Source organism: Hippopotamus amphibius, chromosome 12 (genome assembly GCF_030028045.1).
Source record: "Hippopotamus amphibius kiboko isolate mHipAmp2 chromosome 12, mHipAmp2.hap2, whole genome shotgun sequence".
Lineage (NCBI taxonomy): Eukaryota > Metazoa > Chordata > Mammalia > Artiodactyla > Hippopotamidae > Hippopotamus > Hippopotamus amphibius.
This window is the reverse complement of record NC_080197.1, coordinates 77,119,471-77,142,069: the sequence shown is the minus strand read 5'-3', so window position 1 is coordinate 77,142,069 and position 22,599 is coordinate 77,119,471. Positions and strand designations below refer to the sequence as shown.

At 43.1% G+C, this 22,599-nt stretch overlaps 1 protein-coding gene across 10 annotated transcripts in view; it reads left to right on the top strand.

Annotated features, from left to right (window-relative positions):
* GALNT8 (polypeptide N-acetylgalactosaminyltransferase 8) overlaps nt 1–22,599 on the top strand; it is a 116,383-nt gene that overhangs the window by 40,829 nt on the left and 52,955 nt on the right. For 3 of the 10 annotated variants that reach the window (XR_009048426.1, XR_009048424.1, XR_009048425.1), the window contains exons 11-13: nt 132–299; nt 21,166–21,209; nt 21,402–22,118. Coding sequence is in view for 5 of the 10 variants with exons in the window: in XM_057702490.1 (XP_057558473.1) it covers nt 132–299; nt 6,505–6,648 (312 nt within the window). In the remaining 5 variants the exon portion in view is untranslated. Of the gene's footprint in view, nt 1–131; nt 300–2,903; nt 5,358–6,504; nt 11,174–21,165; nt 22,119–22,599 lie in introns of those variants that run through there. The other 7 variants (XM_057702490.1, XM_057702495.1, XR_009048427.1 and 4 more) reach the window with 6 other exon arrangements.

Below are 22,599 nucleotides of genomic sequence, written 5' to 3'. Positions count from 1 at the left end.
CCAGGAAAGTTCAGTGGTTCCCCTGAGGTGACTGGGTGTCTAGGGCACCCAAGAGCGGTCTTTATGCATTGTGTAAGGTCAAGGGTGTCCACCACCGAGTGTCCACGGCAGACTTCTTCGTCCTCTTGCAGAACGTCTACTACCACCTAACTGGGGAATTCTACGTGGGACCACTGATTGCTGAGAGAAACACTGATGATCGCTGTCTGACAGACCCTGGCAAAGAGGAGAAGCCCACTTTAGAGCCATGTTCCAAGGCAGTCAAATACAGACTGCACATACATTGGGATTTTAAACAGGTGAGTCACGTGGTTTTTTTTTTTTTTTTGAAGACAGATATATTAAAATATAGTCTGAGAGGTTCAGATTTGATCTGGTAGTGTTTTAGAGAGATTAATTTTGTGGCAGTTTATAGCAAAAAGCCTGGAAATTTGTCTAGTCTTAGGCATGAAACATGGAGCATAAAATGCTGAGTCTATTGACCAAGGCAGGGTGGCCAAGGGGCCAAGACACTGGACTCTGTTGTAACTTAACGGTTAAGAGTGTGGCTTGGAATCCTAGTTCAGTCACCATTAGCTATTTTCTTATCCTCTCTGAGAGTCAGTTTCTTCATCTCTAAAACAGAGATGAAGTGCTTTACGAGCCTTGAGCTGATTAAATGAGATCACGTGTGTAAAGCATGCAGCGCGGTGCCTGGCACATAGAAGGCGTTCAGTACTACCAGCTGTTGTGATTAGCCTTACTATTAACGATAATCAGAGAGTCTGGAGCCCTGGGCTGAACATCGACAGGGACTGATGTACAAGCCCTGATTTAGCATCATCGTCGATGAAGAAGTGGGTGGAGGGAATCCGGCAGAAGTCACATGACAGTGACATGAGGGACATGGCTGACCACGGTCTACGTGTGAATTTACTATGTGTTGGAGCTTTGTTCTTAAGCCACGTTGGCAGGAATGGGATGTCCCAGGGGAGGGCGGTAATGCTTCGTCTGTGAACCTGACTCTGAGCATCTTGGTGCTGTGTTAGCTTAAGTTCACATTTTAAGAGACATGGACAAGCGAACAGTAATTGCTCACTTAAAGCGAATACCCCCTTAAAGAAGGCTATGGACTGTGTGTAGGAAAACATGTATGCACCCATGTGCACAATTTTGCTAGTATGTTGTTGAATTTTTTTGGTCTAAGTTCATTAGAGATAATGGTCCGCAGCTTTTTTTGTTCTTGTTTTTGTTTTGATACTATCATCTTTGGATTTAGTATCAGAGTGACACTGGCCTCATAAAGTGCTTTGGGAAGTGTTCCTTCTTCCTGTTGATAAAATTATAATGTTGACAAGTATTACAGGAGAGGCTAATTTCTGGAAGCGGCATTGTCTGGAAGAGATTTTCTGGAAGAGATTGTCTTTAATTGGTGTTAATCCATCTTTAAATTTTTGCCAGAATTCTTCAGGGAAACCATATGGACCTAGATATTTCTTTTTCAGAATCTTTTAAATTATGAGTTGGTGTTTAAAAAAATGACATAGGGCTATTCAGATTACTTCCTCTTGATTGAGTTTTAGTGATTTGTGGTTTTTGAAAAACTGTTCCACTGCTTCAAATTTATGAGTATAAAGTCATTTGTAGTGTTTTATTTATTTACTTATTTACTTATTTTTATTTAGACATAATGGACATACAACATTATACTAATTTCAGGTGCACAGAATAATAACATAATTTGTATGTATATTGCAAAATAAGCACCACAGTAAGTCTAGTTAATGTTTGTCATCACACACAGTTACAATTTTTTTCCTTGTGATGAGAACTTTTGAGAATTTTATTTTTATTTATTTATTTTAATAAATTTATTTATTTATTTATTTATTTATTTATTTGTCGGCTGTGTTGGGTCTTAGTTGCTGCACACAGGCTTTCTCTAGTTGCGGGGAGCGGGGACTGTTCTTCATTGTGGTGCATGGGCTCCTCATTCCTGTGGCTTCTCCCATTGTAGAGCACAGGCTCTAGGCATGTGGGCTTCAGTAGTTGCGGCACATGGGCTCAATAGTTGTGGCTCGCGGGCTCTAGAGCGCAGGCTCAATAGCTGTGGTGCATGGGCTTAATCACTCAGCGGCATGTGGGATCTTCCTGGAGCAGGGACTGAACACGTATCCCCTGCGTTGGCAGGCAGATTCCCATCCACTGGGCCACCTAGGAAGTCCCAAACTTTTGAGAACTTTAAAGGGGAGTTTTTAATTTAATAAATTTCCTTAAACATTACAGATTGTATTTATAAATTTAATACATTGTTTCCTTTTTTTAAGAACTTCAGTTACCTTGACTTTAAATCGAATGATTCTTAAGTTCCATTACATGTTTCAAAAGTGTTTGCAATCCAGTAAAATTTCAACATAAAATCACAGATTTATTTAATTACACATTTTAAAATTGGTATCACAAGGTTAATCGGTAAGACAGTTTTTCTTAAACATAGTAAGTACTTAAAAATAGCAAATGTACACAGAATCTTTAGCAGTTATTCTGTGTTTGATTCCCTTTGCATCTCAACTTTATTCTAAATCTCCAGATAGTACACGTACTTATGCTAAAGGAACAATGATGACACCCCAAACATTTTGAAAGTTGCCTTTTCAAGAGCATTTTGGAAGATCACTCACTTTTTTAGTGGGTTGAAGTTGCTGATAGGATACGGATCTTGGCTGGTGTGAGATCTGGAGCTGCAGGACACAGCGGAATTCAGCCCACCACTCTTATGTCCAGGCTGGGTCCCTTTGTATGATCACTATGTCAAGAATTCCAAAAGTTAAAGAGGGAGACACTCATGGTGCTTTACCTGATCTCAAGTCAGGTTTAAGTCACTTCATTCCTTCTAACCCTTTCATATCCTTCTTATCTCTTAGGGCCACAGTTCTTTCAGATGTGAAAATGATGTTTGATGGAATCTTGAGTGCCTTTGGTGCTCTACTTCCTTTGTAGACACAACTCACACATTCATTCTGCTAAAAAGTTACCAAAGGTATTTCCCAGAATTGAGAAGGAGGGAAGACTTGATAATTCCTTTGTCTTCTTCCAATTCCACAATTAATGCTTCGAGTCAACCAGAGGAGGTTCTGACCTCTGAAAACCAAAGGAGAGATGATGCCAGTGGCTGAGAAGGGACCTGTTTGGAGAGATAAGGCCGGTTGGAGGCATCTGAACTTTCACACGCGGAGCAGAGAGGGGAGAGGAGAGACTCAGCTGATATAAGGGAGAATGTGAGCAACGGTCATTGTTCCGAAGTCTTCTGGATGGAGTGACAGCAGAGGGTCTCCGGGAGAGATAGTGGGAAGGAGGAGGCCACTCAGCTGGGTTTGAGAAGTGAACAGGAAGAGATCTCTGAGGGAGGGCCCTCACAAGTGCTGGGGGGCACAGCTCTAGAAAGCTCTGACACTAACCGGAACCCCCACATTGATTATGCCCCTTTTAAGACACATTCTCTTTTAAGACAATATTTTATTTTCTCTTATTTTATTATTTATTTTCTTTTATTTTATTATTTTATTTTTTGGCTGCATTGGGTCTTTGTTGCTGTGTGTGGGGTTTCTCTAGTTGCTGTGAGTAGTGGCTTCTCTTGTTGTGGAGCACGGGCTCTAGGTTCGTGGGCTTAATAATTGTAGTATGCTGGCTCAGTAGTTGTGGCTTGCAGGCTCTAGAGCACAGGCTCAGTAATTGTGGTGCACAGGCTTAGTTACTCCACGGCATGTGGGATCTTCCTGGACCAGGGTTCGAACCCATGTCCCATGCATTGGCAGGTAGATTCTTAACCACTGCACCACCAGGAAAGTTCCTAAGACAATATTTTAAGGACTAATATAGAATGTGGATCAAGATTAATATAGAAAATATCTTAATAGTTATAGCAAAATATTCAGAAAAATTAAATGTCCAACAGTAGGGGAGATTTTTATTCATCCCTTGAACTGAATATTATGTAGTCATTCAAATTACATTCTCAAAAAGTGTATTTTCTAAAAAATCAGTGACATTGGAAAATGCACATGATATAATGTTAAATTTAAAAAGCAGGGTATAGGACTTCCCTGGCAGTCCAGTGCTGAAGACTCTGTGCTTCCACTGCAGGGGGTACGGGTTGGACCCCTGGTCAGGGAAGAACCCACATGCTGCACAGCATGGCTGAAAAATACAAAAATAAAAATGAAAGCAGGATATAAAAACTGTATATACAGTGTTATCTCAGGCTAAAAAAAAAATGAGCACATATTCTTTTCGTAAAAGTGAAAAAGAATCAAAAAATCTTTTAAAAAATGGCAGGCCACAATCCCTAAATAAAAACCAAAGTAAAAATCTGTAAGATGCAGATGAGCACATGTAAGGAAAACCAGAGGGGAAGAGTGCGAAGACACGTGAGGAATATTGCCAGAGTACATGTCACATGGAAGTGGAGAGAAAATAGAAAAAAAAAAAAGGTTATTGATTTTTACCTACAAGGTCACAATAAATTGTAATAGCCAAGATTTACTGAGTACATATTATATACCAAACACTGGGTTAAACATTACCTAATTGAGTCCTTACACAGATCTTATAAGAGAAGTATTACCATTAGCTCTACTTAACCTGTGAAGTAACGAAAGCACAGAAAAGCCGAATAATATTCCCAAGTGTAGTAAATATCCAGGATTCAAACACAGAATCTTGCCTCACTGCTTCGGAAGTTTGATTCTGAAAGGGAGAAAAACACTGAATGTTGGTTGAAAAAGATGGTCGAGTTAAGGAGTTTTTTTCCCCGTGAATCCTGGGACATTTGGATATATTTAAAGTCAGTAGAAAATGAATCTGCCAAGAGGGAGAAATAAGAGAAGGATGTCAGACAGGAAGGGTGTTTCTCTGGATCAATGATGGCTGGCCTCTGAGCACAGGGGGCTGACAGTAGAGACAGAGGCTGGGCAGCTCTTTTGAGACCACCGTGAGCACCACCCCGAGATTGCTCAAGGCATTTGGGAGGGGCTAGATTGGCTGGAAGCAAGGTCTTCTTGACTGAGGGAAAAATAAAGGCATTTAGTGACAGTGAAGGTCAAGGGCTGGGGCTGATGAAAAAGCATGTTAAGGAGGCTTGGAAGAGGAACCCTAAGGAGTAAGCCAAGTTTTGAGGCCAGACTGCTGTAGGCACTTTTGGGGCCAGGGCTGCTTGATGGGTGGACCCTCTCCAGGAGCGCTCTGTGGTCCGGGAATAGGGCCCAGAGAGAGGAGTGGCAGGAGTGATGGGGGGAGTTCAAGAACGGGAGGGCAGCCGTGAGTGACCCAGGCTGGATGGATACACCCAGGGAGGGGAGGTGGCGGCCAGAGGGAGTCCAGTGTGGCCGGGGGTGGGCGGGGGCGGGGGTTGGTGAGATTGGGGGAGTAGGGTTGGTGGGGGCAGTTTGTGATTGGAAGAGATGAGAGGCAGGGAGGCAGGGGTCAGAGAGGGGGCAGAGATTTGGACATAGAGCGGCAGCACTGCTTGGTGTTATGAAAACATGAGGGCGAGGCCATCAAGGTGGAGCAGTGAGATCCCAGCTTCTCGCCAGACATCCACATGGGTGCTGTGAACTGTGAGGATAAAGGGAACCACTTCACCAAGGAGGATTCCTGCGAAGGGGTGGAGAGGGGCGTGGGGAGGGAAGAGTTAGGAGAAGAGAACAGGATAGATGGCATGTCAGTGTCGAGGTGAGCAGATAAGGAGCAAAGAGGTGGGGGGCACTGGAGAGGGCACAAGGGAGCACAGAGAAGGATGCCCTCCCTCCCCTGTCCCCCGTTAGGATGGGAAGAGGCAGGGTAAACTAACATCTGTTGCACATCTTCCATGTGAGGCACAGAGCTCAGTAAATATTAACCCCTACATTAACCCTGATATCAACTCTGGACCCATTTTATAGATGAGGAAACTGAGACTTAGGTAATTTGCCCACATCTCTCTCTTCGTAGTGGAGCGGGGATCCAACCCAGACTCTTTGGCTTTAAAGCCCTGAATGTTCCCAGCAGTAAACCTTGGTGAAGCCCCCGTAACAGCAGAGGCAGGAACTGCCCTGGTCCCCAGAGAAAACAGGTGGAGAAAATAGGCTGAGATTCCTGAACGGAATCTCCAGGGATGGAGAGTTCTGATGGGTTTCACAGGCTCAAGGGTGAAGACATAGAAAGGAGGTCAAGCGGAGAAGGTCCACGGCTCTCCAAGCTGCATCCTATCTTGCCGACCATGTGCACCTGATGCTTCCAGCTCAGGAGAGGTGGATGAGAACATAGGAACCCAGCACAGCATTGCTTATTCCCGGGCCTAGGGTTAGTTCGCCGTGGGCTAGGAGAGAAAGCACCGCACGGGGTGGTGTCACTCTGTACTCAGATCCTTTTCTCCTCTGGATGGCTGGCAGAGGAGTGAGGGGCCCTCGGGCTTGTCTCTGAGCACAGCGGGGACATGATGCTCTACCAGGGCACCTCAATACCTTCAGTCTTTCTCCTTCCACCCAGGGAAGAGCCGTTATAAACAGAGCCACCAAACGATGTCTGGAGATGAAGAGAGACACTTCAGGTGGCTACGTGCTTGTTCTCCAGACCTGCACCACACAAGTGTGGACCATCCAGTACACTGTCGGAAACTGGGGGTCAAACTAACGTCCAGTGATCCTCAGAGAGCCTGGGTTCTTGCCACAGGAATGGCTTCTACTCTCAATGCTGCTCAAAGTGGGGGAGGCTGAGGGAAAATGTGTGTATGTGTATGTGTGTGTGTGTGTGTGTGTGTGTGTGTACTGTGACTTCAGCCAGGACTGTCCTGAAAGGTAACAGCAAATCGACAAGTAATCTTTAAAAAAATCCCTCCATCCATCCCCTCACAGCAGTTTTCTTTGGATTACTCCATCTCTCTCATAACAGAGATTCCAGAGGCCGAGGTTAGGAGAGAACACACCTAACTAACGAACCTCACCATGCCCAGTGTGTGAGAGTGGTGGAAAAATCCAAGTCCTTCTGAGTCTTTCTCTAAGGAGCTTATAACATTTAATAGGCTTGATTACCTGTTTCTTTCTACCATCCCTGAAAATTGTGGAGAAAATGACCCTTGAAACAGAGAGGCATCACTTGTTGGGACACAAAGAAGTGATTGCAAGCAAACACTAAAGAATAGGGGTCCTTACTGCTGCCCACTGGATAAATCCTTTCCTGTAGGTGGTGAGTTAGGAGAACCTGTCGAGCGGTGCCAGCTTGGCAAGGTCTTAGAAGCTGGCGGGAGTAGGCATCACGGAGAGGAAGTAGGATGACCCTGTGTGTGTGTGCTGTGTTGTGGACGCACCTTTCACATATGTCATTCTGCCAGAGGGTCACCTTTTCCTCTTAGATTCGTGTCAGGGTTACTTGGGTGTGATTCTGGGAGTCACCAGGTTTCCTTTAAGCATTAGGCAGACAAGACACGATAATTTAGCACAGAAGTAAATCAACTAAGAGTTTTTCAAATACATTTTTAGAAATGTAAAAGTCAGAAATGTACAGCTTGATAAAATTTTCACAGTGACCACGCCCATATCAAGGACTAACATGTGACCACGCTTTAAGATTTTATGATGAAAAATTTAAGGAAGAGGATAAATGTTAAGCAAATGTAGAACTTCTAGCTTCTGCCCAGCATGTTGAAGGGTAAATGCAGTTCATAGCCAAGTTTTACAAAAAAGCACATGCCCAATAGACAAATGGGCAAAAGACGCAATATTCTTAAACAAAAGAAAAAATGTCTAACCTCCCTCATAGAGTGATGCAAATTAAAACTACTGGGATCACTTTTCACTTAACTTGGCGAAAATTAAAAAGTATGGAGGCAGATCCTGGTCGGCAGGGCTGTGGGAAACAGGCAATCTCTTACTTTGATGGTAGGGATGCAGACTGGTCCAATTTTTTTCAGGACTGGCAATATCTAAAAATACTATATGTGCATTTTCTGTTTGTGCCAGTCATCACACCTCTAGGAAATTTACAGCTCCAAAAACGAGAAAATACTTACGTACAAAATCATTCTTTACAGTATTGATTGTAATTGTAAAATGTTGGAAACAAACAGTAAGCTCAGACATCAGAGAGTGGTCCACCCAATGCAGTGCAGCTGTAGGACCATTTTTTGAATGTATATGGAGTGATTTCCCGTGTAAAAGAGGAAAAAACAGCATCTAAGTTATGTGCCTTTCAGGTAAGAAATGAGGGGGAAAGATACATGTATCTGTTCATTTCTTCAAAATGAAACATAATGATTAATCCGACACTAATGAGATTGGTTACCAATGGGTGGTGGTGGTTGGGAATAGGGTGGAAAGGACTGGGTATAGGAACAGGATAGAAGGGTGTGGCGGGGGAGTGACACTTTACAAACTACACACGTTTTTCTATAATTTAGACTTTTAGAACCATGTTATGTTTCATATGCTCAAAACACAAATATGGTAAAACCAATAAGGAGAGTGGGAAATCCCAAATGGAGTACAAACAAAAAACAAGTGAACTTAACCATATCGCGATATTTTAAGTGAATACCACACCCTCTGAGCACACTCAGCATCTAGCATCCAGATCTTGGTTTCTAAATATTTTCCAATAAAAAGAATTGGGACTCCCTGGAGAAATAGCTGATGTTTAGGGCTTGGGGGCTGGGACATTTTCCCATGTTGGGGAATAAGGCACTTCTCCAAGAGTGAACATAGTCATTCTGTGTGGCGGACGAGTCACAGACCACAGCAGCCAGGTTCCAGGGGCTCCCACTGGCAAAATCCAAGACAACTTGACATTAAACAATGATTTTATTATGTAGTCTCTAAGCCATAGAATAAAATAAGAATCAGTGAGTCCATACCAATGAGTGATTGGATGAATGGATGGCTGGATAGATGGATGAATGAATGAATGGGGAAAAGGGAAAGCTCTTTCTGATCGTAGAAAGCCAACTAATAAATGTAGGAAAGAGTATGGAGTCAGAAAATTACTTGGCAACCCCCATAATTAAAATCATTTCGGGCAAGAATCATCAATGGATGTTAAAGAGCTAGTGGGTGATGAGAGACAGGATACGCACAGAGGATCAAAGTAGCTCCCCCAAAAGATTAACTACAAAGGCAAAACAGTAATTTGGTGGTGGAGAAACCGGGCAGACACCATCTTAACGAGATGTCAATGTTAACATCACCAGTTACAGCAAAAATGGGTATCATGTGCCCCCTGATATGATGCTCCCAGAAGAGTACATCATTTCTGTGGTATTCCTGCCCAAAATACAGAACCTGAATCTGTAATCTTGAGGAAATATCAGCTAAAGCGAAACTGAGGGACATTCTTCAAAATAAATGCTCTTTATGTTTCATAAACATCAGTCATAAAAAAAAAAAAAAAAAAGACAGACTGAGGAACTGCCCCAGAATAAAGGAGATTAAAGAGACAGGACAGTTGTCCTGATTTGCCTCTCTTGGTTGCAGCTGCTGCTTCTCTAGGATTCTGATACTTTTCCAAAGAGAGATTGGTCTGAGACTGTGGTCATGTATCCTGGACCTGGTGGTCCCTTTTCTCCAGGCCCCAAGCATCATCCACACCAGCCTTGAGCATCCCAATGCTCTTTAGGACAGGCACCTTCCTCATTTGTGCAAAACCTGAGACAAAGGGCTGAGGGCTGAGTCATAACAAACTGGGATTCTAGCAGTTCTAAAGTTAATCTCTTGTAGAGTCCCTTTCTTTTCCTTGTAATCTGTTTTTACAATAGGAAATGTGCTTTTAGCTAATTTCCTAATTTTAAGGAAACTTGTAAAGTCCTTTTATAGAGATGAAGTGAAATAGAGTTGTTAATAATGTCCAGGTGAAAAATTATCACTAGAATTGGTGAATAAATCAACTTCTCATGACTTTTATGTTGTTATAATTTTACAGTTTTTAACAGATTTTTTTTTTCCTGCAAACATTTTGACAAGTGTAGTTTCAAAGAGCAGACCTGTCTCAAGACTTCATCTACTGTCCTTGGAACCATAAAAATCACATATCTCCATATTATCAGAAAGGTGTTTGACCTTCGTAAAAAAAGCCCTAGGCAGAAACTCAACAAAATATGAAATATGACATCAAGATAAGAAACAGGTGTTGTTTTAGCTTTAATTGATGTAAACAGTTGTGTCAATATTCCTAATATTTTCCTTCTTTCTCTGACAAGTCATCACAGTTAGGTCAGGATTTGTCTTTTCCAAGCACCTTATCAATGTTCTTCTCTCTTTAAAGGTTCTTCACTAACTACTAAAAAAGGCTGGCAGTTTCTGTTCTCAATATGTTTTCTAGCCAAGGCTAAATTGCAGAAGACGGGCCTATGCTTTCCTGTTTTCCCAGGTGCTTTGCCCTGAGGCTGGCTGCAGCCCCAAAGTACCAGCTCTGCCGCCTCCGCCACCCCCATCAAGCTCCCTACTTCCCCTCCAGGGGCCCTGCTGGTGGGCCTTTCCCACCGGGCCTGAAGTGCATCTTGACTAGTATTTCCATGTGAGAATTCTTTCCCAGCATTGCTTGGGAAATTTCTGTGTTTTTCCAAATTTCGAGAAAAACTAGTTGAAAAGTTAGGAAAACAAGAGCTATAATTCTTCTGCAAGAATTAAAGCTTTACGAGTAACGTAGAGATGTTACTCATTTGAAGGAATCCATTGAAGCCCAGTGAAATGTGAGCACAGGAAACACTGTACATAGAGTCCAAGGTTAAGGGTGATGGTTTCAGAAACCAGGACAGCAACACGAAGATGAAAAGCAGTGACATCTACACAGTTGGTCATCCATAAGCTATAGCCATGTTGCAAGTGTGTGTCTGTGACCTGCCTGTTTCTAATGGTAATTGTTGCAAATAAAATAAGTAATAAATTTTACTAATTTTTGATACATTTTAATAAATTGTGTACTTTACACAAATCTTATGAATGGTGTTCCAAGAAATAATAAACTCTGGAAGCAAAATGTGTCTTGAAATGAGCAGTTTCAATGTATGATTCTGACTAGTGCTGTTAACTAATTAACATCTCACTAAGAGATCTGAATGTTACGTTATTTAAATAATACACAGTAATGTTTGCTGGTGTTTTCTAGTGTTTTAATATTTGCTATAGACAACAGTTTTCATAAATATGACTAAACTTAATATTTCTCCTTTATTACACAACTTTTTAGATATCCATGAGTAAAGAGTATAATTAATTTTAGAAATACTTAAAAAATAGCATGATTTGGGGAGTTCCTGAAAATTCCCGAGAGTTCTAATTTTTGTTCCTGAATCACAAAGCCAGTATCTATTGGTAAACTACTGGGAACACTACCCTAGCACTGCTGGAACCTAGAGGGTGGGCACCCCTAATTTATTGCCCTGCGTTTTCCATTAAGCAATCAAGCAAGCAAGTTCCTTTCAGGATTTCCTTATAACAATTTTGTCCTTTTTCTTTTCTTTTCTTTTCTTTTCTTTTCTTTTCTTTTCTTTTCTTTTCTTTTCCAAAATTTTTAAAACCTCTTCATTGATGTATGAATGACATGCACACACTTAACATACACAACTTAACAAGTTTGGGGATAAGTATAACCTGGGAAACCATCACTACTATCAAGGCTACAGACATCCATCACCTACCAAGGTTTCCTTTTGCCATTATTATTATTATTATTATTATTATTATTATTATATTATCGCTAGCACACCCACCATAAGTTTTATCCTCAAGAAAATTTTAAGTATAAGATACAGAATTGCTAGCTATAGGCACTAGCCTGTATAGTAGATCCCCAGAACATATTCACCTTGCAAAATTAAAACTTTTTGCCCTTTAACCATCATTTCCCCATGTGCTTCTTCCCGGATCCCTGACAACCACCATTCTACACTCTGCCTTATAAATTGGACAACTTTTAGAGTCCACATATAAATGAGATCATACGGCATTTTGTCCTTCTGTGTCTGGCTTATCTCACTTAGCAGAACATCCTCTGGGTCTACCCATATTGTCACATCTTTGCCAAGCTTTTAGAAATGCTTTTAACAAAATGAGTTTCCCAGTGGCCTTTTCTTCTCATGTCTGTGTGTACCTGTGCTGCGATTGGCAGGGAGAGCTGTGACTGTATGGATAGCAGCCTGAACACAGTATCTGGTGGGTTCCCACTGGGGTACAGTGGTTCTCTCGCTTGTAAGGATCTTCAGCAATTGGTTCCTGGTGATTTTTTAATCAAGAACTTCTCTCCAGGGCAGGAGAGTTCTGCTGAAGGTGGAGTGGAGTAAAATGCACTTCTCCAGTTCCCTCTGACCCATGGTGGAAAGGGGAAAAATCTAGGACTATGGGTTATGACGACAGTGGCAAGAAAAGGGATCTGTAAGTAGCATAAAGCTCTAGCATCATAATCTGGGGAACCCTTTTCTTCCAAAAGTCCCACCTCCAGCCCTATCGTGGAACCCCTTCACTGCGTGCTAGAGAGAGTCTTTCCTCACAGATCGGTAGAGGGTACAGCAGAGGTGCCACAGATACTGTGAAGAAGCTCTAGGACAGATGCTCTGCTTTCTAAGCCATGGGTCCTGCCGTTCTGATGAGGGCTTCTCTTCCCCAGTTGGAGCCAGACGCTGGGATCTGGGAGGGCTGCTGCTCTGGGGACTGGCTACCGGCCGAGCCTTGCTTTGCTCTGCCTGGCTGGAGCTGCCCAGCATGGCTTAGGGAACAGGGGAGGTAGGGACAAAAGGGGTGGCCACTGCAAAGTCAGTTTGGAGTGGTGCTGGGCAGCCCTCAGGGAGCTCTGACAAAGGCAGGTAGTGAAATGTTGATAGCTGAGCCTGGGGAGTGGCCAAGCAGGGATGTGTGAAAGAGCCAGAAGAAGGGGCCTCTCTGTGTGGAGGACTTTCTCAATGTGCCTGAGGTTTTCTAATCTCTATCCTCTGATGTTAGGACTTTTGCATCTGGGGTGAACTCAGCTCCAGGGGAGCAGGCACTGGCTCTATTGATCAAGGGAACACCTGCTCTTGTGCATCTTTCTGTTCAGTCTGGAGGGAGCAATGGGAGGTCTTCACTCATGAACACTTTACCCAACAGACCTTTCATCATGGACAGGCTGTTTTCCATAGAAGATTCTTCTTCAGAACCTACCCTGGCCTTTAGGATACTGGGAAGAGCTCTGCAAAGGGAGTAAGGCCCCCATCTATGAGACTCACCTTTCTCCCTTGAACTCTTTGGGATCAGGGAAGATTTCTTAAAACTCTAATAAGAAACACCCTTAAAAAGTGAAGGCATCTCTTTTACCTCACCCCTACCAGTGTGCACTCCCTGTAGCCAAGTTCTCTTGTGGGGGGTGGAGAGGGAGGCTTCAGCTGTCCTGGGCTCTATCCAGAGCCTTGGCAAAAGCAGGTCCACAGACATGGGTCAGAACTACCCTCCAAGTGAGGACCAATGGCCACCACAGCAGACCCCTGGCCATCTTGAGCGTCTCGAAACATCCTGCTTATGTACGGAGGGGTTTGACAAAATAAAAGCAGTCCAGGACCAGTCCCCCCCAGAAGGCAAGGAAGGGAGGTTCTTCAGGGAGTGGCCAAGGCCCCTGGGGGAGGGTGGCTGTGGTTGGGTTGGGCCTCTTTGGGCAAATAGACCAGCTGGCCGGTCACCAACGGACTGCAATGTGGTAGAATAAACAGGCAACTGTTCTGAGATCCAGCTTGCCCTGGCCCCAGGCTGGAGCGGTCTGGCAGACCCAGCAGTGGAGAGATTTCATCTCAGATGTGCTTTGAATAAGTGCACCCCGCTGAGTTCTTTACCAAGACTCTTGTCTGTCTCCGCTCCATCCTCAGACCCTTTTGGCTCCAGAGGAGATCAAAGGTTCCTACTTTGCTTGGCCAGAGGCCTCAGAGAGAGAGAGAGAGAGAAAGAGAGATTTGTAGGAGTCTTTTCATTATGGGCTCCTGGTTACTGGAATTCAAAAATCTGGCTGTGAACACTTATACCAGGCCAACTGTTGGCACTGATGTTATAACAAGGATCAACTTCTACCCTCCATCCCCTTTGAGTCAAATATGGAAAAACTCCATTTGGCAGTGCTTTCCCCTGAAATAGCAACAAGAAGAGAGACAAATATCCCAAGTTTAAAAAGAGAAAATCTTAGAGTGAGTCAGGGATTCTCTTGTACTGGTATTCTAATAAGGAATACCTTCAACTCTGTCATCACTCCTGATATCTGTGATTACAAATGGCCTCTACACCGGGGTTGCAACTCAGCTCTGAAGCCACAGCTGGAGTTAAAAAAACAACAACAGTGTATTAAAAGTCCTTGTGTGACTGGTTCAAGACGGCAATGCAGGAAGATGCCGAACTCTCCTCCTCCCATGGACACACTAACAGGTACACATGGAACCGTTTCTTCTTAAAAAATGTAGAGGCTGGCTGAGTGACAATGTCACATTGGGCAAACAAGAAAACCACATTGAGGCAGGTGGGAGAGGCTGGGACACAATCTCACATAAATCCCACCCCTAGTGTGCATCTTACAACTGGGAGGGAACTCGAAGCCCAGAGATTCGCCTTGAGGAATGAGGGGTTTGAACCCCACATCAGGCATCCCAACGTATGGCACATATGTACACTGGAGAGATGAGCCCCCCAAAACCTCTGGCTTTGAAAACCAATGGGCCTTGGGCTTCGAGACCCACAAGACTAGCAATCTGCAACGCAGATCTGTAAGGGCTCCCCCATTTAGACCTGCCCATCCCAGGGTCCAGCTCAGAGCAGCCCATTGGCTACAGACTTAAAGGAAGAACTCTCACCTGCTTATGTTAAAGCATTGGCTGGAGGAGCCGGCATCTAATTTAACATAGCATCTAGAAGCCTGCTGGAATGCTCTCCGGGATGCAGATGGGTGGGGGTGGTCTTCCTCTCTCCCTTTGCTGTGCTCTGAGCATCAGTGTCTCCTGGATGGATAATTTTGCACACGTTTGTGCCCCGATTTTTGTGCTGTAACATGTCACCAGAAAGTAGCTCACATCCTGGTCCGGTAGCCTGATTTCTGCAACTGCTGCCAAGGGACTCCTCCACATCACCTGGCTCTGGCGGCCAGTGGGGCTTATCGTCATGGGACCCACAGGATGTGACCGACAGAGAAAGAGCTCTTAAACAGCTGCCACCCCCACAGCACAGCAAGAGGTAACAGGCCCAGGAGCTCAGAGGCCTATTAGCTGATTATTATAGCTGCAGCCAGAGGAGCAGCCTTCTACTTAAACACACAGCTAAGGGCTGACTGTAAACCTTTCCTGAGACCTCAGAGGGGTGCTACCTTTGCACTCACCATCTGTGGTGCTCTGGAAGCCAGTGTCTCTTGGAGGGGAGCTTTGCATGCACCCAGTGCCCTGGTTTCTGTGCCTGGAGCCCAGATTTTTCAGTTGCCACCCAGGGGACACCCCTGGACCACGTGGCTCTGGTGGCCAGGGGCCTTGTGTTCCTGGATCCCATGGGACTGTGGCAATTGGCGAGATGATTCTTGGCAGGTTACCACCCCCAGGGCACTGCAGACTGTGGACTGAAGTGCACTCCCCAGTCCTTTTTTGAAGGAGGCCTATTTGTTTGTCCTTTAGCCTGAAGGGCAGCTCTCAGGTTTGACACACATTTAGTCTCTCTCAAGGAATATAAGCTGAGAATGGCATCTTGGCGCTCTTCATCTGCTTTGTTGCAGCTCTTAGGTATCACCCAGAAGAGAGTTTATACAATCATCCTGAGACCTGATATCTGTGATGGCTGCTCAGGGGACACCTCCAGATCACCTAGCCCTGGTGGATGGTAGGGCTTATGTGTGTGGTCCCAGAGGACTGTGTGTATTTGCATAAAAAGCTGATGTCTGAAGGTCTGGCTTCCAGTTAGCCTGGATCTAGAGGGTGACTGAGATCCTCCCCTTTGGGACACTGACAGGTCTTGGCACATCCTCAACTACTGGAATCTAGTAAAAATATAATAGGTTGCTTGGACAAGTACAGAGGTTTAAAAGACAACTAGAAGTTGAGTCAGGGCTGAATGAAAATGTTCACCTCTTACATGAGGCCACTCCTTCAAGACTGGAAGAGGTGGTTGTTTCATCTACTTCATAGAAAGCAACACAGAGGAAGCAAAATGGAGAAGTAAAGGAATATGTTCCAAATGAAAGGACAAGGATGGGGTGGGATGAATTGGGAGACTGGGATTGCCTTATACACATTACTAATAAGAAAAAAAAAATCACACTGTACACTAAATATATGCAGTTCATTGTATGTCATTTATATTTCAATAAAAGTTCTTTAAAAAAAGTGATGATCAAGAAAAGAAAAGAAAAAAAGTAAAACAAGTGAAAGGACAAGATAAAACCTCAGGGAAAAAAAACAATGAATTGGAGATAAGTAATTTATCTGATAAAGAGTTCAAAGTAATGGTCATGAATATTCTCACTGAAATGGGGAGAAGAATGCATGAACACAGTGAGAACTTCAGCAAAGAGATAGAAAGTATAAGAAAGTACCCAAATAGAAGTCACAGAGTTGAAGAATGCAACAACTGAACTGAAAAATACCCTATAGAGGTTCAAAAGCAGAGTAGATGAAGCAGAAGAAAGGAACAGTGAACTTGAAGACAAGGCAGTGAAAATCACCCAATCAGAGTAGCAAAAAGAAAAAAAGAATGAAAAAAAGTGAAAAATACCTTAAGGGTTTATGGGACAATATCAGATGTAAACCAAAAGAAAGCTGGAGTAGCTATACTTATATCAGAAAAAATAGACTTTATTTTAATTTATGTATGTATGTATTTATTTATTTATTGGCTGTGTTGGGTCTTTGTTGCTGCATGTAAGCTTTCTCTAGTTGTGGTGGTTGGGGCTACTCTTTGTCACAGCGCTCAGGCTTTTCATTGCAGTGGCTTCTCTTGTTGTGCAGCACGGGCTCTAGATGCATGGGCTTCAATAGCTGTGGCATGCAGGCTCAATGGTTGTGGCTCATGGGCTCTAGAGAGCAGGCTCAGTAGTTGTGGTGCATGGGCTTATTTACTTCATGGCATGTGGAATCTTCCTGGCCCAGGGACTGAACCTGTGTCCCCTTCACTGGCAGGCAGATTCTTAACCACTGTACCACCAGGCAAGTACCCAAAATAGACTTTAAAACAAAGACTGTAATAAGAGACAAAGACAGGAATTACATAGTAACAAAATGGTCAATCTATCAAGAAGATATAACATTTGTAAATATTTATGAACCCAACATAGAGGCACTTAAATATATAAAGCAAATATTAGATCTAAAGGGAGAAATAGACAGCAATACAATAATGGTAGGGGATTTTACTACCCCACTTACATCACTTGATAGATCACCAAAACAGAAAATTGATAAGGAAACATCATCCTTAAAGAACACATCAGACCAGATGAACTTACCGATATTTACAGAATATTCCATCCAAAAGCAACAGAATACACATTCTTTTCAAGTGCACACAGAACATTTTCTAAGCTAGATCATATGTTAGGTCACAAAACAAGTCTTAATCAACTTAAGAGGATTAACATCATATCAAATATCTTTTCTGGCAGCAGTATGAAACTAGAAGTTAATTACACAAAGTCAACTGGAAAATTCACAAATGTGGTGATTAAACAGCATGCTACTGAACAAGCAATGGTTCAAGGAGAAATCAAAAGAGAAATTTAAAAAATCTTGAGACAAATGAAATTGGAAATGTAACATACCAGAATTTATGGAATGAAGCAAAAGCAGTTCTAAGAGGGAAGTTCATTGTGATAAATATCTACCCCAAGAAACAAGGAAAGTCTCAAACAACCTAACTTTACACCTCAAGGAACTAGAAAAAGAAGAACAAACAAAGCCCAAAGTTATTTGAAGGCAGGAAATAACAAAGATTGGAGCAGAAATAAAGGAATTAGAGACTAAAAAGATAATAGAAAAAGATCAAAGAAACTAAGAGCTGCTTCTTTGAAAAGATGAATAACATTCACAAACCTTTAGCTAGACTCACCAAGAAAGAAAGAGAGGACTCATAAATAAAATCAGAGATGAAAAAGGACATGTTATAACTGATACCACAGAAATGCAAAGTTTCACAAGAGGCTACAATGAAAAATTATATGCTGAAAAATTGGACAACCTAGAAGAAACAGATAAATTCTATATACATATAGAATATTCCTATATAGAGTGTGTGTGTGTGTGTGTGTGTGTGTGTGTTGGAATATTATTCAGCCATATAAAAGAATAAAATCCTGCTATTTGCAACAACATGGATGGACCTCGAGGGCATTATGCTATGTGAAATAAGTCAGACAGAAAAAGCCAAGTACTGTATGACCTCTTTTATATGTAGAATCCATAAATATATATTATATGTATTTATTAATATACAGAATATATAAATACACATAAAACTAAGCTTATGGTATAGATGGGTGGTTGTCAAAGGCAGAGAGCTGGGGGGCTGAGAGAAATGGGTGAACTGTTTTTGTTTTATTTTAGTTACATAAATTGAATAATAAGAAAAAGACACATAGCCAGAGAGAGAGAGTTTAATTAAGTAAGTATGTGAGTCAGAGAATAGAAAAGCCAAAGTAAATAAGGTACCTGCAGGGGTGGCTCTGGGGTTTCCTTTCTCCGGCCTGGAAGGGACCTTGCAATGCAGTGTTTTTCTTTGGAGAGCATGTGTCCTAATAAAAGGGACACCTGTTTCGTCTCTTTTGGCTACACATTCTCCTGCCTCCTATTAAGGGTCAGAGAAAAAGGACCATTTGAATCCCTTTCGGCTGTGTCTTTTTGAGACTCTGTAGCTGCCAGTTGTGTGGCCTAGATTCACCAAGGTTATGCAAAGTTAATGATGCTTTTTTAGGATGTTATGGTTTTCATCCATTTTCCCCATCCTTCCCACCTTCAGTTCTAACTTTTACTTCTACTTATCTGACACTTGGCTGAATCAACTTGATTGGTGCAGGAAGGGAAGCAGGCCCCCTGGGATTGGGGAAGGGGCTAATGGGATGGGCAGGGGGTGGAGGAGGCTCTCAGGTCTGCCTCAGGCTCAGAAGGGCTTCTGAGGAAAGTGGGATTGGAGGAGGCGAGTCAGGACAGGGGGACTCTTCCTGCTCCAGAGCCTGACATGGTCCCAGGGATATGATGACAAATGAATAAAGACATGGGACTGGGAGAAAAATGCCAAAAATAAATTTCCCTGAACGTTATGAAAGGGCAAAGGAGAGATGGGGATGCACCCTGGGGAAGAGACAGTGTGGGCCTGCGAGGAACGCAGCAGCCAACAGAAACGTCCTCCGTCCTGCCTTCTCCCTCGGGAATGCGTAGAGAAACAAATGAATAAATAGTACTCAAGTTTTAATTTTCATTGTAAAAATTTCCAGAACACATAAAGGCAAAACTAAACACATAAACAAATACAAAAGCCTGCATCATCTTACCACTCTGAAGTAATAATGATAGATTTCTCCTTATTTCCTTCTCATCTTTTTTTCTCTGAATCTATATTTGTACATCTTATGAAATTATGACCATACTTTATATACAGTTGTAGCTTGATCTTTAAAATTTAATATTTTACCAAAAATCCAGCATTTTTCATAGTTCATTAGTTCTGGATATAGAGGAGTCATCTGCTGAAAGACAGAAGTTTCTAGTACAGGCTTTAGAAGATGACTCTGAAACGATGGTGTGGGTGAGCCTCTTTTGGGCATACGTTTTAGGTGGAACAGAGCACTTTCCTAGTTGACCAGCCCAGCACAGGGCCTGCTGCTCTGAGAAGGAAGAAGGCAGAGGGAGGTGTGTTAGAAAAAAAAGAGTTCTGTTCTCCCAGGTGTGGTGGGAGGGAGCCCGCAGGACTGGGGCTGGTCTGTGATGATGGGATCAGTGCCTCCCAGCTGAGTGCAAAGGGAGTCCCCACCTTGGAGGACGCGCCTCATAGTTGACATTTATTGAGGATCTAGTAGGTGCTGGGCACTGGGGGCTGTGCAAGTGCCATTCCTCATTCTCCAAACCACCTGACCAAAGAAGCATCATTACCCACACTCTACAAAGGCAGAAACCAAGGCTCTCAGAGATTAATTCACCAGTTCACGGTCACATGACTGGTGAGTGATGGAATTGAGGAGTACAACTTGAGTTTCCAAGAATGTAGCAGAATAGAAAAATATAGGCTTTGAAATAAACAAAAAACATGAATTTGAATCACTTTTTATTAAAATACAACTTTCCTTTAGACTCAAAAGTGATATGTATGTATTGAAGAAACATTGCCATCCATCTCTTTCTATCCCTGGTCCCTTGATTTGGGAAGTCTCTGTTTACCTGATTTTCCCTGTTGGGATCTTACTTTAAGTCATTCAACAAACATTTATTTATTTTTTTCTGTTTTTATTGGGTTATAGTTGTTTTACAATGTTGTGTTAGCTTCTACTGTACAGCAAAGTGGAGTTCCCTGTGCTATATAGCAGGTTCTCATTAGTTATCTATTTTATACATATTAGTGTATATATGTCAGTCCCAATCTCCCAATTCATCCCACCTCCCCCCTTCCCCCACTTGGTGTCTATACATTTATTCTCTACATCTGTGTCTCTATTTCTGCCTTGCAAACTGGTTGATCTGTACCATTCTTCTAGATTCCACAAGTGTGTGTTAATATAAGATCCTTGCTTTTCTCTTTCTGACTTACTTCACTCTGTATGACAGTCTCTAGGTCCACCCACGTCTCCACAATTGACCCAATTTCATTCCTTTTTGTGGCAGAGTGATATTCCATTGTATATATGTACCACATCTTCTTTATCCATTAAACATTTATTTTTCAATTACTATGTATTAGTCCCTGACAAAGGGAATTAAAAAATGGATATGACTTAGCCCCTGCCCATGGGATGTGGCAGCCACATACACACTGTGGCATCTGTAGTGATTTCTACCATAGAGATCTGAACCCGGGGCTAAGGATACGCGGTCTTGAGGGGAGGATCACACCTGTTTGGTGAGAGCCAAGGAAGGCTTCAGAATGAAGGTGGTATTTCTCCTTCAGAGCCTTGGTTATTTCATCTGTTAAATGAGAGAACTGGACAAGGGGGACTTGTGGCTTTGACATTCTGTGATTTTCATTCCTTTATCTTCCACAGGTTGTCAGCAAGGACAGCTCTTTCCCCAAAGTAGGAAACTACATGTGAGTTACATATGTGTTCTCAGGCAGCATGCTGCAGAGCTCACATTACACGGCTGCCTTCAAAGCCCCTTCTCCTGCAGTGACCCCGTCGGCACATTTGCCCGTGTTGGGCAAGGAGAGATCTGGTGTGAGATCCAGGTGTGGGATATTTCCTTCCCACTTTCAGCTCCCTGCCTCTTTCCATGCTTTCAGGCGACTTTCAGTGGCAGGTCAAGACCCACTCCACCCCTCCCCACCTCCACATTCCCTGAACGGGGTAGGATTTGTTCCAATTCAGCTTTGCACCCTTCTAGTTCTTAACTCTGTGCCTTGTGCTTAGCAGATGATCAATTAATGTGGATGAATGAAAAGCTGTTGTCTATTTTGGAACTTTGCATGCAGTTCAAAAGTGTCTGTTTTCTCTAGTTTGTGTGACAAATCAGCACAAATAGTGGCTGAAAACAACATAAATATGTTATTTCACAGTTCTGGAGGTCAGAAGTCTGAAATGGGTCTCACTGGATTAAAATCAAGGTGTCGGCAGGACTGCATTCCTCTCTGGAAGTCCTAAGGGGAAATCCCTTCTTTTCTGTTTGTTTTGTTTTCTGGTTTTGTCTTTTCCATCTTCTAGAGGCTGCCTGTACTCTTGGGCTTGTGGCCTCTTCCACCTTCATAGTCAGTGGTGGCTGATCAAATCTTTCTCACATTGTGTCACTGAACCATTGACTATTGTTCCATCTTTTTTTTTGGCTGCATAGTGTGGCATGTGGAATCTTAGTTTCAAAACCAGGGATTGAAACTGTGCCCCTCGCAGTGGAAGCTTAGAGTCTTAACCACTGGTCCGTCAGGGAAATAAGGATTCTGCCATCTTTACAGGACCTTGTGATGACATTGGGCCCCTCTGGATATTCCAGGATCATCTATCTTAAGGTCAGTTGATCAGCTACCTTAATTCCATTTTGCCATATCATAGTAATTGTTTATGGGGATTAGGATGTGGACACCTTTGCAGGAGCCATTATTCTACCAACTACGGTGCTAAGTGAGTTTATTTCAGGATCCTGTTGCTTCAGCCATCTACCCCTGCACTCACCTCACATTTGTGGAGCCCTTACTGTGTTCCCTGTGCTCTGCAGGGAGCTGGGAGGTCAGGGATGCCCAATGCACCATTTGACAGGAGACAAGAGTGAGCAACTGCATGGCAACCTGACAAGCCCTGTAATGTGGGTGTGAGAAGGGGGCTGTGGGGTACAGAGCAGGGGCATCACCACAGACTGGAGAAAGAGAGGGCACCTGGCCTGAGCATTAAGGGGGCTGGAGCTGGGGCTGGGGGGACCATGCAGAGGGAACAGCATTTGCAAAGACCTGGGAGGCATGGGAGTAAAGAATAGTCTAAATTGCTGGAGCATAA